Here is a 17,230-nt window from a genome sequence, read left to right as displayed (position 1 = left end):
CGCACCCACACCTCCCTCCCACCAATGTCTCCTGCCAATCGATCCATGCCCACCTTCCTCCTCTCTGCTCCCTGACTAGGGCCGCGTCCCACAGGCTTTCCCATCTGGCAGCCAACCAGGCTTTCAATCTGGCTGGCTGTAGCCGGGAAACGGAGATAAAAATTGTTAATCAGGTCCTACCGTTAATTTCAGCAGGGCCAGAGAAAAACCCATTCTTCTGGGTTTCCCAACCACAAAACAGCCCCTCCACCTCCGCCACCCCCACACACCCCATGCCCCACACTACCCCAGCCTCTACGTTAATATTGGGGCCTAAGTCTCTAACAATGTTGACATGATCAATTCAATATTTCCCTGAGCATGTAACCACTAAATGAAATTCTACGTTTCCCTGTTTAACATGGTATAAGCTCATTGTCAAGTTTTTTCTTTCGGTTTTCTTTCTGAAGCTGACAATCCATCCTTATTATTGCCTGACCAAGATGAGAGTCTATCCTGCTGCCAAATATCTGGTTTGTGGTATTTGGAAATTTGTCAGAGAACAGAGGGATGTACTCAGGGAGGGGTTCCTGTACTTGTAGTCTTCCCTGGAAAACAAAAGGTTTAAATAAAATTCTTATAAACATTTGCAGTAAATTCCATGTACATACATCTGAAATGAGAATACAAAGTCAAAATCCAATTGTATTTGTTTGATTTAAAGGATCTGTTTATTGGAGCATCCATTCTCTAAAACAAAGCATTCAACCAACTTTCACATCAAAGATTACTAAGAGAACATAATCATAAGCTGCTCTACTCTACAGACCTAATTAATTTTGAGCTCCCAGAAATATTAATTTGCATCAAATCATAAATCACCCAAATGTCACCCATCGTAATATTTTTTTCTACACCTATCAGGTATAGCTCAGTTGGTAGCACTCATGCCTCTGAGTTAGAAGGTTGTGGGTTCAAGTCCCACTTCAGGACTTCAGTACAAAAATCAGGGCTCATACTCCAGTTCAGTACTGAGGGAGTGCTGCACTGTCAGAGGTGCCCCATCTGCCCTCTTGGTGGACGTAAAAGATCCTGTGGCACTATTTCTAAAAAGATTAAGGGAGTCCTTAGGGGAGACACTGGTGTCCTTGTCACTATTTATGATAAACTTGGGGGTGAAAGGTTATTTGGGATAGGCAGGAATGTGGAGTTGAGATTATAATCAGATCAACCATGATCTTTTTGAATGGCGGAGCAGGCTCGAGGGGCCTACTCCTGCTCCTAATTTGTACATTTGTAAAAAGGTTTGTTCTCCTAATTCTGTGAGGTGATCCCCCAGTGGTTTCACTAAAGCTAGTGGTAGGCTGATGCCAATCATTTTGGGGATCCAGACATATACATGAGGGCATGGATTCAGACTGTAGCTCCACAGCTGCTACTGAGCCAGTTTGGCACAACCAGATTTCAGGCACTGTGGCAGGTATTGGTTGAGTTGAAGGCGAGAGAGCAGATACACCACCATCCTGAAAGAGGGCAACATTTTCCTGTACTTTGGCTCCATCCTCACTCACAATGGGCTGCAACTCATCACTCCAAGTTATTTGAAAGACAGCAGACTGCATTTCATGAGTGAGGCCATGAAAACCCATGCTGACTTGGTCCACCAGTCCATTTAGGTGGTGTCCAGAGTCTGGATGACAATTTTTTGAGTTTCCAAAGCTGGAGATGTTGGTGACACAAACTCCTGCTGTGAGGGCCCTGCTACAGTGTCCCTGGAGATGGCCACATGCTCCAGGGTAGATGGCAGAGTGGAAATGCCTTGCAAGAGAACCCTTCTCATGCTGAAAGTGGACTCCTCTATAGCATTAGACATGGTGCTAAAAGTCTTTGACAGTTCTCCCAATACCTCATACAATCGCTAGTGTGGAATCATTTTTCTTTCATGGCAGGACCCTGGAAGTCCACGAATCTGCCACTCAGCAGAGCTAGAAGAGGACAGCCCCCTCCAGTGAGTCATCTCCTGTGTTTTCACTGTCACCTTATCTGCTTCTGCTGACTTGTGCTGTGCATTTCACCAAGTGCATCCCCTATAACTCACCATCTATGCAACACTCTACCACAAACCCCTAACCCCACCACACCCCCACCCCAGAGTGCTAATGTCTGCACTGATGCTTGACAGGTATTACGGACAAGTGATAAGTGGTGTGGGTGGCTTCCACTTTTCATCTCCCAACTGACCACAGATCAGTTTTTGTTAATAATGGTGTGTTAGATCCTGAAAAGGATTAAGGGATGGATGGACAGAGGGATGGATGGATGGATAGAGAGATGGACGGATGGAGGATCCTGCCACATCCAGCAGTGAATGGTGGTGGACAATTAAACAACTAACTGGAGGAGGTGGCTCCACAAATATCCCCATCCTCAATGATGGGGGAGCCCAGCACATCAGTGCGAAAGATAAGGCAGAAGCATTTGCAACAATCTTCAGCCAGAAGGGCTGAGTTTATGATCCATCTCGGTCTCCTCCTGAAGTCCCCAGCATCACTGATGCCAGACTTCAGCCAATTCGATTCACTCCACGTGATGTCAAGAAAAGACTGAAGGCACTGGATACTGCAAAAGCTATGGGCCCTGACAATATTCCGGCAATAGGACTGAAGACCTGTGCTCCAGAACTTGCTGCGCCCCTAGCCAAGCTGTTCCAGTACAGCTACAACACTGGCATTTACCCGGCAATGTAGAAAATTGCCCAGGTATGTCCTGTACACAAAAAGCAGGACAAGTCTAACCCGACCAATTACCGCCCCATCAGCCTACTCTCAATCATCAGTAAAGTGATGGAAGGTGTCATCAACAGTGCCATCAAGCAGCACTTGCTTAGCAATAACCTGCTCAGTGACGCTCAGTTTGGGTTCCGCCAGGGCCATTCAGCTCCTGACCTCATTACAGCCATGGTTCAAAACATGGACAAAAGAGCTGAGCTCAAGAGGTGAGGTGAGAGTGACTGCCCTTGACATCAAGGCAGCATTTGACCGAGTATGGCATCAAGGAGCCCTAGCAAAAGTCAATGGGAATCAGGGGCAAAACTCTCCAATGGTTGGAGTCATACCTAATGCAAAGGAAGAAGGTTGTGGTTGTTGGAGATCAATTATCTGAGCTCCAGGACATCACTGCAGGAGTTCCTCAGGATAGTGTTCTATACCCAACCATCTTCAGCTGCTTCATCAATGACCTTCCTTCAATCATAAGGTCAGAAGTAGGGATGTTCGCTGATTGCACAATGTTCAGCACCATTTGTGACTCCTCAGATACTGAAGCAGTCCATCTGGAAATGCGGCAAGACCTGGACAATATCCATTCTTGGGCTGATAATTGGCAAGTAACATTTGCGTCACACAATGTGTGCCAGGCAATGACCATCTCCAATAAGAGACAATCTAACCATCTCCCCTTGACATTTAATGGCATTACCATCGCTGAATCCCCTACTATCAACATCCTAGAGGCTACCATTGACCATAAACTGAACTGAAGTAGCCATATAAATACCATGGCTACAAGAGCAGGTCAGAGGCTAGGAATTCTGAGGCGAGTAACTCAGCTCCTGGCTCCCCAAAGCCTGTCCACCATCTACAAGGCACAAGTCAGGAGTGTGATGTAATACTCTCCACTTGCCTGCATGGGTGCAGCTCTGACAACACTCAGCAGGCTTGACACCATCCAGGACAAAGCAGCCCGCTTGATTGGCACCCCATCCACAAACATTCACTCCCTCCACCACCGACGCACAGTGGTAGTATCTACAAGATGCACTGCAGCAATGCACCAAGGCTCCTTAGACAGCACCTTCCAAACCTGCGACCTCTACCAACTAGTAGGACAAGGGCAGAAAATGCATGGGAACACCACCACCTGCGAGTTCCCCTCCAAGGCACACACCATCCTGACTTGGAACTATGTCGCCACTCCTTCACTGTCGCTGGGTCAAAATCCTGGAACACCCTTTCTAACAACAATGTGGGTGTACCTACATGACATGAACGGCAGCGGTTCAAGAAGGCAGCTCACCACCACCTTCTCAAGGGCAATTAGGGATGGGCAATAAATACTGGCCTAGCCAGTGACACCCACATCCCATGAATGAATAAAAAAAAGGGATAAGGGGATGGATAGATAGAGGGATGGATGAATGGATAGATAAATGGATGGATGAATAGAGGGATGGATGGACAGATAAAGGGATGGATGGATAGATAGAGGGATGGAGGGAGGGATGGAGGGAGGGAGGGATTGATAGATGGATAAAGGGACAGATGGAGGGAGAGAGGAATGGATGGACGGAGGGATGGCTAGATGGACGGATGGACTCAGAGTGCGTGGTTCACGGAAACCTATTGAATTTTCTCGGGAGGAAGGTCTTTTCAAAGGTGCAGGCCTGGTTGTTTGTAATAATGAACTTGCTGAGGTGTTGTAGATTTCTGGTGGCTAAAATTTCAGTCCGGAGGCAGTGGTCACCTTTTAAGTTCTCTGCTGTAGCAAGTTCAAGTATAGTATCAGCAGCAGAGCATCTTCCTTAGCTGGACTAATCTCACAGGCTCTGGCTGGAACTGGCTTTCTGTGTCTTCTTTGGTCGATCTCCCCTCTCTCTCCAGAGGGCTACCTTTTAAGGTAAAAATTTATCACATTTGCGTCTCTATCCGGTGACATAGGGCCCTCTCCCCTGGTGTGACTACACAATGGTCCAAATATGGAAACCTGTTTCCATCTGGATGGGGACCATTCTGTTACAATGGTGCTACTTCACACCAATTCATCTTGGTTTGAGCTGTGGAGTCAGTCTGTCTTACAGAACCTTTGTTAGTTCATTTCTATAGATAGGATTCATCAACATGTAATGGGCTCCTTAAATTTCAACGAGTTGTCCCTAGAGCTAATTAAGACACAGTTAATGAGACTTGGTTTTGCAGACAGGCTTGTTTATTGACAGTACAGGAGGGGTCCCTTGACCTCTACTCATATTATCTGTGGTACTCTTGTGCCCATTTTCGTGTGGTTCAGTTTAAACAGTTGATTTTTTAAAATTTCATAATTCTTCCAGTTCATTGTTTATTTCATCACAGCTCCTTATGAGTATGATAGAGTAATGCTTTGGAAAACAATAAGTCATAGACATGTGCAATGTGATAACTCTTGATTTCAATGCAGGGAAAAGCACAAGAGCAAGAGAAGTAAATTCAGTGGGGTGTATGCTACAATAGATTTTTAAAATTCTTTCATGGAATTCAACGTCGCAGGCTAGGCAAGTATTTGTTGCCCATTCCTAATTGCCCTTAAGGTGCTGGTGAGCCACCTTCTTGAACCGCTGCAATGCATCTGGTATAGGTACACCCACAGTGCAGTTAGGAAGGGAGTTCCAGGTTTTGACCCAGCAATAGTGAAGGAACAGCGATATAGGTCCAAGTCAAGATGATGTATGACTTGGAGGGAAACTTGCAGATGTTTCCATGTATCTGCTGCCCTTGTCCTTCTAGGTAATAGAGCTTGCGCATTTTGAAGGTGCTGTCGAAGGAGGCTTGGTCAGTTGCTGCAGTACATCTTGTATATGGTACACACTGCTGATACTGTGCCCCAGTGGTAAAGGGAGTGAATATTTAAGGTGGTGGGTGAGGTGCCAATCAAGTGGGCTGCTTTGTCCTGGATGGTGTTGTTGGAGCTGCACTCGTCCAGGCAAGTGGAGAGTATTCCATCACACTTCTGACTTATGCCTTTCAGATGGTGGACAGGCTTTGTGGAGTCAGGAGGTGAGTTACTCACCACAAAATTCCCAAACATTTGACCTGCTGTTGTAGCCACAGTATTTATATGGCATGCCCAGTTAAGTTTCTGGTCAGTGGTAACCCCCCCCAGGATGTTGATGGTGGAGGATTCAGTGATGGTAATGCCATTGAATGTCAAGGGGAGATGGTCAGATTCTTTCTTGTTGCAGGTGATCTTTGCCTGGCACTTGTATGGCCCGAATGTTACTTGCCACTTATCAGCCCAAGCCGTTTGTCCAGGTCTTGCTGCATGTGGACAGGGACTGTTTCAGTATCTGAGGAGTTGTGTTTAGTTTAGAGATACAGCACTGAAACAGGCCCTTCGGCCCACCGAGTCTGTGCCGACCATCAACCACCCATTTATACTAATCCTACACTAATTCCATATTCCTACCACATCCCCACCTGTCCTTATATTTCCCTACCACCTACCTAAACTAGGGACAATTTATAATGGCCAATTTACCAATCAACCTGCAAGTCTTTGGCATGTGGGAGAAAACTGGAGCACCCGGAGGAAACCCACGCAGACACAGGGAGAACTTGCAAACACCACACAGGCAGTACCCAGAATTGAACCCGGGTCGCTGGAGCTGTGAGGTTGCGGTGCTAACCACTGCGCCACTGTGCCGCCCTGTACAATCATTGGCGAACATCCCCACTTCCAGGGCTGGATCTTGTTCTCCTCCCGACGGTGGGTTTTGTGGCAAGGGGCTTGAAAATCGGAGCGGCCAGCACAGAACCCAACGCTGGGATTGCCAGTTCCACTTCTCCCCAGGGCGGATAGGCCGACGATGGGCTTCCTGACCAGAGGCCAATTGAGGCCTTTAAGTGGCCTTTAAACGGCTAATAAAGGGCCTCTTCCTGTCGCTGCTGGGCTCTTACCCAGCCACCCTCCCTGTGGGCTTGAAGGGTGGAGGGGGGGGGGTCCCTCCTTCGTGGGAAATTTGTGTCCCATGGATGAATCCCACCAACTCCCTCTTCCCCCCACCACCCCGGACCCCCCTCCCCAGGCCCAAACGTCCACCCCACCATCCCCCTTCCGGACTGGGCCCAGTGACACCACCTCGCCTACCTGCGTTCTGGGGTTCCACCGCTGGGTCTCTATCCGAGGCCTCTGCAGTACCAGCAGTGTCCACCGCTCCCGGTAGTGCTGCTGATACTGCTGAGCTGCCGGCCCTGTGATTGGGGGCGGGATCCCCATCCCTATCAAGTGTTTAAAGGGATGAGGATCCCGCCTCCTTAATCTTTCACCCCAATAGACCGGAGGATCGCTCTTGGGGGGCTGACAAAATGCAGAGTCCCCCCGACTTTTCAGCCTGGCGCCGGGGGCCATGCATTCCGCACAAAATCCAGCCCCTGGTAGGGATCCAATAAGGAGACATAAAAAGATTGTGATAGAGAGAGAGGGTAAAAGCTATCAGATGTATTCTTCTTGGTGACCTCACAATGAACATCCGAGTGATTTTTCCTCTTCACAGCAGTACATCAGAGATGAGAAATATTTGTATTAAGGTGCCTCATTTTCTACAGTAAAATAAACCTATCACTATTGACTTGCAAAAGCCTGTTACAAGTCCAGTATGGCTGTTCTGTGCCTTTGAGGCGGGAGATATCCATTGGCAGAAAAGAAACCATCAATTATGGAAAAGCAGGCTTACTTTGCCACTGATTTTAATTTTGACACTGTTGACATTTAACACTTTCTTGTATCAGTCTCTTTAAATAATTCTGCAGTTTATAAATCACTTAGAACAGTCTTTCCAGATGCTAAATTACAGCAACCGAACTGAAATAAAATGAAATATATATTTAATAAAAAATGACTTTTTTTCTGCTTGCAATTACTTCATGGCTCCACTGCTACAGAGTACTTGGACTGATCTTCAAAATGGCTAACAGAACACTAATGACATTGGTGCAGTCCTTCTAATTATATGACTGGGATATGCAATCAAAGCTAGGATCAGGAATTGTAACATTACATACTTCCAATCTCACTCCAACACACATTTACAGACAATAGTGGGGTTAAAAATAACAAGCTGAGCTAAAACATTTGAAACTATGTAAAATCTAATAATGGTTTCACCTTCAACAACAAAAGCAAAAAGTGCTGGAAATACTTAGCAGGTCTGGCAGCATCTGTGGAGAGAGAAGCAAAGTTAACGTTTCAGGTCAGTGACTTTCATCAGAACTGCTTTTTCAGAGGGAGACAGGTTAGAGTGAGTTTTTTTTTTATTCATTCATGGGATGTGGGCATCACTGGCCAGGCCAGCATTTATTGCCCATCCCTAATTGCCCTTGAGAAGGTGGTGATGAGGGGAGCAGAGAAATTGAGACTAAAGGCCTGCTCAGATCACAAGAAAAACCCAACCTGAACCCAACAGAACCACATAGGACTAGAGCACAACCCGGCCCGAGTCCCTCCATTTTTTTTCCCACGCCTGACCTGACCCAAGCCCGACATGACCACCGGAATGTTCCATTTACCTACCTTGCGACTCCCAATCTGCAGAAAGCTGCAGCATGAGCGTGATGACGTCATACAGACGCTCACTCACTCACTGCGCAGACTCAGTTTCCCTGCTTGACATCTCGGACTCACAGCTCAGGTAGGTTTTTTCCTTTAAACACTTACCAGCAATACTTACCTTGTGTGTCTGACCCAGACCCAGCCCGACCCCGAAGGCCGGACCCGGAAGAGTGACCCAACCTGACACGTCATTGGGTCCCGTCAGCTTCGGGTCGGGTAGCAGGCCTTTAATTGAGACAGCCGATATCTCGCCAACAGTTCTCAATGAAAAGATCAAGTGGGTAAGAGGCCAGAGGTAGGGGTCCAGGTGGAGGGAGAATGCTGGAGGCGGGTGAATGGGTCTGCTGGTCGGGGGGAGGATTCCTGGTCAAAGAAGTGAGCCCGGAGGCGAAGGTGGCGGAAGAAGAGCTCAACGTCATGCCGATCGCAAAATTCATTGAAGTGGGGGCATAAGGGGATAAAACTGAGTCCTTTGCTGAGTACAGAACGTTCAGCATAAGAGAGGGGAAGGTCAGAGGGGAGTTCTGATGAAAAGTCACAGACCTGAAATGTTAACTCTGCTTCTCTCTCCACAGATGCTGCCAGACCTGTTGAGTATTTCCAGCACTTTTTGTTTTTGTTTCAGATTTCCAGCATCTGCAGTATTTTGCTTTTATTTAATGGTTTCACCTTACCTGGAGAGCACAAATGTATTCTTAGAATGTAAAAGTGCATAAAGCAACAACATTGCAGATTTCCTTTTCACCACATTGGGAGACACTACAACTTGGGAACATTAGAAATTTGTGCAGTTCCCTTCTTCGTTTACACTTCGCATAATTTGAAAATCTAAGTTTAGTCCCATCTATGGAATTCTGATGGGAAATTTGTTTGCAATTAATACTGGAGTTGCAATTACACCACGTCTAGATGAAAACACCACACAGGTTTGAAAGTACATTGAAAAAACATTATCATGTAATATAAAAAACAATGCATTCTCAAGACTGAGAATATATCACCATTGCAAATATGCTGCAAATGTTTTAATACACCAACGGCAGATTTATGAAAAAGGTATTTGAAAATATGGCTCTTTCATAATACACATATATATTAATTACAATCCTTACCTTGGCATCATAATCTTTCAGAAAGCTCCACTTTTTTTCCCTGGTAAGACAAAGGGCAAAATGTTAATGCAGTGGGCACTAACTGGGCAACATGGCAAACGGAAGGGGTCAATGTGATAAGTAAAACACACATAACGTTTCTTGAATGAACCTATTTATTTAAGATGGTAGCTTGGCTTCAGAAATAAAAAGGTAATTTGAAGTCCAGATCAATGATATCCAAGCAACAGACAAGTAGACAGAAGTCAGAGCTCATTTACATAAATACAATAGTTTGCAATAACACCAAAAGATTATAGATGTTCTTCCAGACCTGTAATTACCAAACCATAAGAACCCATTGTACGAGTACAATAATTTGTAATTGGAGGCACAGACCATGCAAATTCACAATGAATTGTGCAGTTGTACTATATCATGTGACAACAAAACAAATGGGACAGACAGATGTTGTTACCTGAGTGAATTAGCCCTTCATGAAAACACTAATTTATGCACATTGCATAATGAAAATAAATTATGTATTAAGTGGATAACCATCACAATGCTATGGAAATGAAACAAAAAGGAATTCCTGTGAAAGTAGTGCTGAGACACCGTGCTAAGGTGCTAATAAAGCTATATGGACATTAGAACATGTCTATAAATTTCACCTGTTCCTATTAGGCAAAATGTCATGTGTTTTGTGATATGTCAGGCAGAATTTTACAAGTTTATACTCATGATGTGCAGCCTTTCCTGCTAAAGGTGCATATTAGGAATTTGGGCACACATTTCCCACAATTTTCCGGTTTAAGAGTTCACACTCCTGGTGTAGAGTCTCACCCATCAGGAGTGTACATCTAGAATTTGGAAAAGCACTCACCATGATTTTGGGGGGGGGGGGGTGGAGGGAGGGGCATGGGAGCACAGATAATGGTCTTGGTGGCATAATTAATTTACAATCTATATTAATGACTTGGATGAAGAGACTAAGAGTAATGTATCTAAGTTTCCTCAGGATCCAAAACTAGGTGGGAATGCAAGCTGTGAGGAGGAGACAAAGAGGCTGCAAAGAGATATAGACAGTTTAAGTGCGTGGGCAGCAATGTGGCAGATGGAATATAATGTGGGGAAGTTTGAAGTTATTCACTTTTGTAATAATAGAAAAGCAGATATTTTTTTGAAAAAAAGGCATGAAACTTGTAAATGCTGATGTTCAGAAAGACTTGGGTGTACTCGTACAAGGAACACAAAGTTAGCATGCAGGTACAGCAAGCAATTAGGAAGGCAAATGGCATGTTAACCTTTATTGCAAGGGGATAGGAGTATTAGAAACAAGGAAGTCTTGCTACAATTGTATATGGCTTTGGTGAGACCACAGCTTTTTTAAAATTATTCATTTATGGGATGTGGGCATCACTGGCGAGGCCAGCATTTATTGCCCATCCCTAATTGCCCTCGAGAAGCTGGTGGTGAGCTGCCTTCTTGAACTGCTGCAGTAGTTGCAGTGTAGGTACACTCACAGTGCTGTTAGGAAGGTAGTTCCAGGATTTTGACCCAGTGACAGTGAACAATATAGTTCCAAGTCAGGATGGTGAGTGGCTTGGAGTGGAACCTGCATGTGATGGTGTTCCCATGCATCTGCTGCTCTTGACCTTCTAGGTGGTAGAGGTCACGGGTTTGGAAGATGCTGTCGAAGGGGTCTTGGTGAGTTGCTGCAGTGCATCTTGTCGATGGTACATATTGCTGCCACTGTGCGTTGGTAGTGAAGGGAGTGAACGTTGAAGATGGTGGATGGGTGCCAATCAAGTGGGCTGCTTTGTCCTGAATGGTGTTGAGCTTCTTGAGTGCTGTTGGAGCTGCACTCTGCTAGACAAGTGGAGAGTATTCCATCACACTCCTGACTTGTGCCTTGTAGATGATGGGCAGTCAGGGGGGTGGGGGGGTGGTCAGAGGTGTGTTACTTGCTGCAGAATTCCCAGCCTCTGACCCGCTCTTGCAGCCATAGTATTTATGTGGCTGGTCCAGTTCAGTTTCTGGTCAATGGTGACCCCTGGGATGTTGATAGCGGGGGATTCAGGTAATGTTATTGAACACCAAGGGGTGATGGTTAGATTATCTCTTGTTTGAGATGGTCATTGCCTGGCACTTGTGTGGCACGAATGTTACTTGCCATTTATCAGCCCAAACCTGAATGTTGTTCAGGTCTTGCTGCATTTGGACACAGGCTACTTCAGTATCTGAAGAGTCGTGAATGGTGCTGAACATTGTGCAATTATCAGCGAGCATCCCCACTTCTAACCTTATGTTGGAGGAAGGTCATTGATGAAGCAGCTGAAGATATTTGGACCTAGGACACTACCCTGAGGAACTACTGCAGTGATATCCTGGGACTGAGATGATTAACTACCATCAGTACAATGCACAGTTTTGATCTCCATATCTAAGGAATGATATATTTGTCTTGGAGGTATTACAGCAAAGGTTCACTAGATTGGTTCCTGGGATGTCCAACAATGAGAGTCTGAGTAAATTGGGCCTATACTCTTTGGAGCTTAGAAGAATGAGAGGGAGATTGAGACATACACAATTCTGAAGGGGCTTGATGGCATAGACACTGAAACATTGTTCCCCTGGCTGGGGAATCTAGAATATGGGGGCACAGCCCTAGGGTTAAGGGCTGCCCATTTAGGACTGAGATGAGAAATTTCTTCACTCAGAGGGTTATGAATCTTTGGAATTCCCTCCCACAGAGGGTTGCGGATGCTCCATCATTGAGTAATTCAAGGCTGGGATAGTTAGATTTTTGATCTCTAAATGAGTGAGGGAATATAGGGAATGGGCAGGCAAGTAGAGTTGAGGCAGAAGATCAGCCATGATTGTAATAAATACCAGGGCAGGCTTGAAGGGCCATATGGTCTACGACTGCTCCTATTTCTTATAATCACAGTATGGCATGAGCTTGAAGAACCAGCTGCTCTTATTCTGCAATCAAAACAAGAAATGCTGGAAATACTCAGCAGGTCTGGCAGCATCTGTAGAGAGAGAAGCAGAGTTAACATTTCAGGTCAGTGACCCTTCATCAGAACTAGCAAAGGTGAGAAATGTAATAGGTTTTAAGCAAATAAAGTGGGGGTGGGGCAAGAGATAACAAAAGTAAAGGTGTTGATAGGACAGGGTCACAGAGAATAACTGACCAAAAGTCATGGGGCAAAAGCAAACGGTATGTTAATGGTGTGTTGAAAGACAAAGTGTTAATGTAGAGAGGGTGTTAATGGACAGAAAAATGAACAGCCCTGGCCCAAAGCATAAACATGAAAAAAACAGTGGGCAGGCACATAGTAAGAGAAATGAATGATGAAACAAACTCAAATAAAATAAAAAGAAAAAAAAACTGAAAATAAAAATAACTGAAAATAAAAAGGGGGGCCCATCATGCTCTGAAATTATTGAACTCAATGTCCAATCCGGCAGGCTGTAGCGTGCCTAATCAGTAAATGAGATGCTGTTCCTCGAGCTTGTGTTGATGTTCACTGGAACACTGCAGCAAGCCCAGGACAGATATGTGGGCATGAAAGCAAGGGGGTGTGTTGAAATGGCAAGCAACCGGAAGCTCGGGGTCATGCTTTCGGACTGGGTGGAGGTGTTCCGCAAAGCGGTCACCTAATCTGCGTTTGGTCCCCCCAGTGTAGAGGAGACCACATTTTGAGCAGCGAATACAGTATACTACATTGAAAGATGTACAAGTAAATCGCTGCTTCACTCGAAAGGAGTGTTTGGGGCCTTGGATAGTGATGAGAGAGGAGGTAAATGGGCAGGTATTACACCTCCTGCGATTGCAGGGGAAGGTGCCGTGGGAAGGGGACAAGGTGTTGGGGGTAATGGAGGAGTGGACCAGGGTGTCACGGAGGGAACGATCCCTTCAGAATGCTGACAGGGGAAGGGAGGGGAAGATGCGTTTCGTTGCGGCATCAGTGGACGTGGCAGAAATGGTGGAGGATGATCCTTTGGATGTGGAGGCTGGTGGGGTGAAAAGTGAGGACAAGGGGAACCCTGTCGTGGTTCTGGGATGGAGGGGAAGGGGTGAGGGTAGAGTTGCAGGAAATGGGCCGGACACGGTTGAGGGCCCTGTCAACCACAGTGGAGGGGGGGGGTCCTCGGTTGAGGAAAAGGGAAGACATATCAGAAGCGCCATCGTGGAAGGTTGCATCATCAGAGCAGATGCGTCGGAGACGGAATAACTGGGAGAATGGAATGGAATCCTTACAGGAGGCAGGGTGTGAAGAAGTATAGTCGGGGTGGCTGTGGGAGTCGGTGGGCTTATAACGAATATTAGTAGACAGCCTATCCCCAAAGATGGAGACAGAGAAGTCGAGGAAGGAAAGGGTCGGAGATGGACCATGTAAAGGTGAGAGAATGGTGGAAATTGGAAGCAAAATTGATAAAGTTTTCCAGTTCGGGGTGGGAGCAGGAAACGGCACCGATACAATCATCAATGTACTGGAAAAAAAGTTGGGGGAGGGGGCCTGAGTAGGACTGGAACAAGGAATGTTCGACATATCCCACAAAAAGACAGGCAGAACTGGGATCCATGCAGGTACCCATAGCAACCCCTTTTACTTAAAGGAAGTGACTGGAGTTGAAGGAGAAGTTGTTCAATGTGAGAACAAGTTCAGCTGAGCAGAGGAGGGTGGTGGTGGATGCGGACTGGTTGGGCCTCTGTTAGAGGAAGAAGTGGAGAGCCCTCAAATCGTCCTGGTGGGGGATGGAGGTGTAGAGAGATTGGATGTCCATGGTGAAGAGGAGGCGGTTGGGGCCAGGAAACTGGAATTTGTCAAAATGATGTAGGGCGTCAGAAGAGTCACAGATGAAGGTGGGAAAGGACTGGACCAGTGGAGAAAAGACAGTCAAGATAGGAAGAAATAATTTCAGTGGGACAGGAACAGGCTGAGACAATGGGTCTGCCGGGACAGTCCTGTTTGTGGATTTTGGGAAGGAGGTAGAAGTGGGCTGTCCGGGGTTGCGGGACTATGAGGTTGGAAGCTGTAGAGAGAAGATCTCCAGAGGAGATGAGGTCAGTGACAGTCCTGGAGACAGTGGCTTGATGTTCAGTGGTGGGGTCATGGTCCAGGGGAAGGTAGGAAGAAGTGTCTGAGAGTTGGCGCTGAGCCTCTGCAAGGTAGACGTTGGTACGCCAGACAACAACAGCACCACCCTTGTCTGTAAGTTTGATCACAGTGTCGGGGTTAGACCTGAGAGAACGGAATGCGGCAAGTTCAGAAGGAGACAGGTTAGAGAAAGGGGAGCAGAGAAATTGAGATGGCCGATGTCTTGCCGACAGTTTTCAATGAAAAGATCAAGAGTTGGTAAGAGGCCAGAGGGAGGGGTCCAGGTTGAGGGAGAATGCTGGAGGCAGGTGAAAGGGTCTGCTGGTCGGGGGGAGGATTCCTGGTGAAAGAAGTGAGCCCGGAGTTGAAGGCGATGGAAGAAGAGCTCAACGTCATGCTGAGCGCGAAATTTATTGAGGTGGGGGCATAAGGGGATAAAACTTAGTCCTTTGCTGAGTACAGAACGTTCAGCGTCAGAGAGGGAGCGTCAGAGAGGGGAAGGTCAGAGGGGAAAGCGAATACATGGCAAGGGGGTCAGGTTAGAAGGTGTGGGGTCAGAGGGAAGTGAAGGGGAAGAATGATCTGGAAGGGCATTAGTCCCCATCAGCTGCTGGAGCTTGCCTTCCTTGACACCTGAAAGGTGTTATTCTGCATGTCCTTTTTACACATTTTAACTTACTGCCTCTACTTAAGCATACATAGTGTGTTTTGATATGGAAAAACAGATTTTCAAAAGTGGAACGATTAGAGAAGGGGGGATTTGTAGTGCTATGGGGAAAGAGCAGGGGAGTGGGATTAATTGGATAACTCTTTCAAAGAGCTGGTGAAGACACGAATGACCTCCTTCTGTGTTGTATGATTGAAAAGCAAATAAAGCATATCTATCTCAAACGAATTATCCTACTCTAGAAATCAATGTGTGAAGCCTTGGCGATTTCTTTGTAATAGTCCATAAAAACACAACTTTCAGCAGGAAAGTGCATCAAAATGAACTCACCATTCTTTGAGTCCTTGCCATTCTGCTCGTATAAATTCCCTCCACAGTCTGTCGTGCTGGACCGTCCCGAGGTATGAGAGTTTGCCCGGGAACCGGCTGCCCGCTGCCGGTTTGCTGTGGCCAGTGAGGGCGGCAGCGCTCGGTTTGTCCGCCAAACGATATCCAGCCGAAGTCGTTCTGCTAAAATGCAGCTCCCTACTCCCCATCTTCCAGCAGAGTTCACCTGGAAATGTTAGTCAGGGGCTGCTGATCTTCACCGAGAGCAACTTCCAGCTCCCAAGGGAAAGGGCAGCTGTGATTTTAGGAGAAATGCCTCTTCTTTCAATTCAGCAGAAAAGTTTTCAAGTTAAGCAAGCTCCAAAGTAGTTAAAGAACTCCCCCTCTCCGTCCCTGCCGCTAATAGCAGCAGCTTGTTTACTGTCGCTATTGGAAACGGGGGAAACTGGGACTGCATCAGAAGTCTCATTCCTTGAGTCAGTCAGCAAAACAGCCCAGAGGGAGAGAAAAAACAAGGACACATTATAAAGAGGAGGCTTTTTGCTGTTTGAGAGAGAGTAGAAAGGCCAGCGGGGATTTACATGAAGAGTTTTTCAGCTGTAGACTCTGCTATCCATTGTGGGCTGTAAAAAAAAGGAAGGATTGACACCAGGCCACAGTTGCCTGATGGCATAGGGTGGGACATAGGGCTGGAAAGTGGAGTGAGGAATGAGGATTTTGAATTCAGTGTGTTGTGGGAGAGGAAGCCCATGGAAGTTAATCAGGACATGTGTCATGGATGATCAGGGCTTGGTGTGGACATATTGCACGTCATGGGATTTTAAGTTGGTTGGAAACCTGCCAGAGGAATTGAAAATGGAGTGGAAGAAGAAAGAGCAGGGGCAGGAGGTTAAAGAGATGAATCCTGAGCGAACAAAACAATCAGCTGGTGGATGAGGCGATGATGATGTCTCCAGGGTAGGAAGAGCAGAAGAAAATCTTAAGCATATCCATAGGGACAGGACAGGAGGCTGGAGAGGAGCAGTACTAAGTGGGCTGTAGGACAGAAAAGGCAATGCTGCAGAAAGAGGTGGGAGTATGAGTGACTGACCCTGGAGGAGACAGGAGACAAAGGGGCAGCAGGAATAAAGGAGCTTGCAGCCGTCATAGCTGACACCATGCGTACATAAGTGGGAAAATAATCGTGGCTGAGTGCTTTTTAAATAGGGGCTAGGGACGTGGCAGTCTGGAGACCTAGACCAGACTGCTAACGATGGATGGATCGTCCAGATCTGTATTGAGGTAAAGGTTCAAAGTCGGTGCGGCAGTGAAGGGCCAGGGACCGGTAGCTGATTGAAAAGGATGACCTGGCTGCTAGTAAGGATCCTGGTCTAACACTGGATCAAAGCATAAGATAATCTTAGGCTAGTGCTCCCGAACCTGAAGGCTCATGGCTGGGAGTAAAGTTATGGCTCTCACAACCGTTTAATTGCCCTTTTTCTTCAACTTAAACGTTAGGGTTTTTTTCTGTTTAACTGTAGTTCTCATTGTATTTGTTTTTATTTAATATCCATTCGTCTCATTTTCTGCGTTATAACATTGCTTAAAATGGAGTTTGATTAATTTTAGTAACACACCAGTTAATGCCTTTATGCGCATCTTTTCGTGTGATATTTTATCAAATATGCAAACCAAAAGAAGTTAAACCCCGTTATTTC

At 46.3% G+C, this 17,230-nt stretch overlaps 1 protein-coding gene across 1 annotated transcript; it reads right to left on the bottom strand.

Annotated features, from left to right (window-relative positions):
- Positions 1–292: 292 nt before the first annotated feature.
- On the bottom strand, positions 293–16,170 carry cimip5 (ciliary microtubule inner protein 5). Its single transcript, XM_068017592.1, has 3 exons — positions 15,537–16,170; positions 9,450–9,489; positions 293–587 (listed from the first exon to the last, which is right to left on the bottom strand). The coding sequence occupies exons 1-3, from the start codon at positions 15,740–15,742 to the stop codon at positions 396–398; spliced, it is 438 nt and encodes a 145-aa protein (XP_067873693.1). The 5' UTR covers positions 15,743–16,170; the 3' UTR covers positions 293–395.
- Positions 16,171–17,230: the final 1,060 nt, after the last annotated feature.

The sequence above is a fragment of the Heterodontus francisci genome, chromosome 3 (genome assembly GCF_036365525.1).
Source record: "Heterodontus francisci isolate sHetFra1 chromosome 3, sHetFra1.hap1, whole genome shotgun sequence".
Lineage (NCBI taxonomy): Eukaryota > Metazoa > Chordata > Chondrichthyes > Heterodontiformes > Heterodontidae > Heterodontus > Heterodontus francisci.
Note: the sequence above shows the minus strand (reverse complement) of the source record. Positions and strands in the feature narration are given on the sequence as shown.

Bases quoted from the DNA above. Each gene is read 5' to 3' on its own strand.
- cimip5 (XM_068017592.1), bottom strand. From the start codon at position 15,742: ATGGGGAGTAGGGAGCTGCATTTTAGCAGAACGACTTCGGCTGGATAT. The intron at 9,490-15,536 runs GTGAGTTCATTT...TTGTCTTACCAG, and splicing joins TGGCAAGGACTCAAAGAATG to GGAAAAAAAGTGGAGCTTTC. The intron at 588-9,449 runs GTAAGGATTGTA...TTTGTTTTCCAG, and splicing joins TGAAAGATTATGATGCCAAG to GGAAGACTACAAGTACAGGA.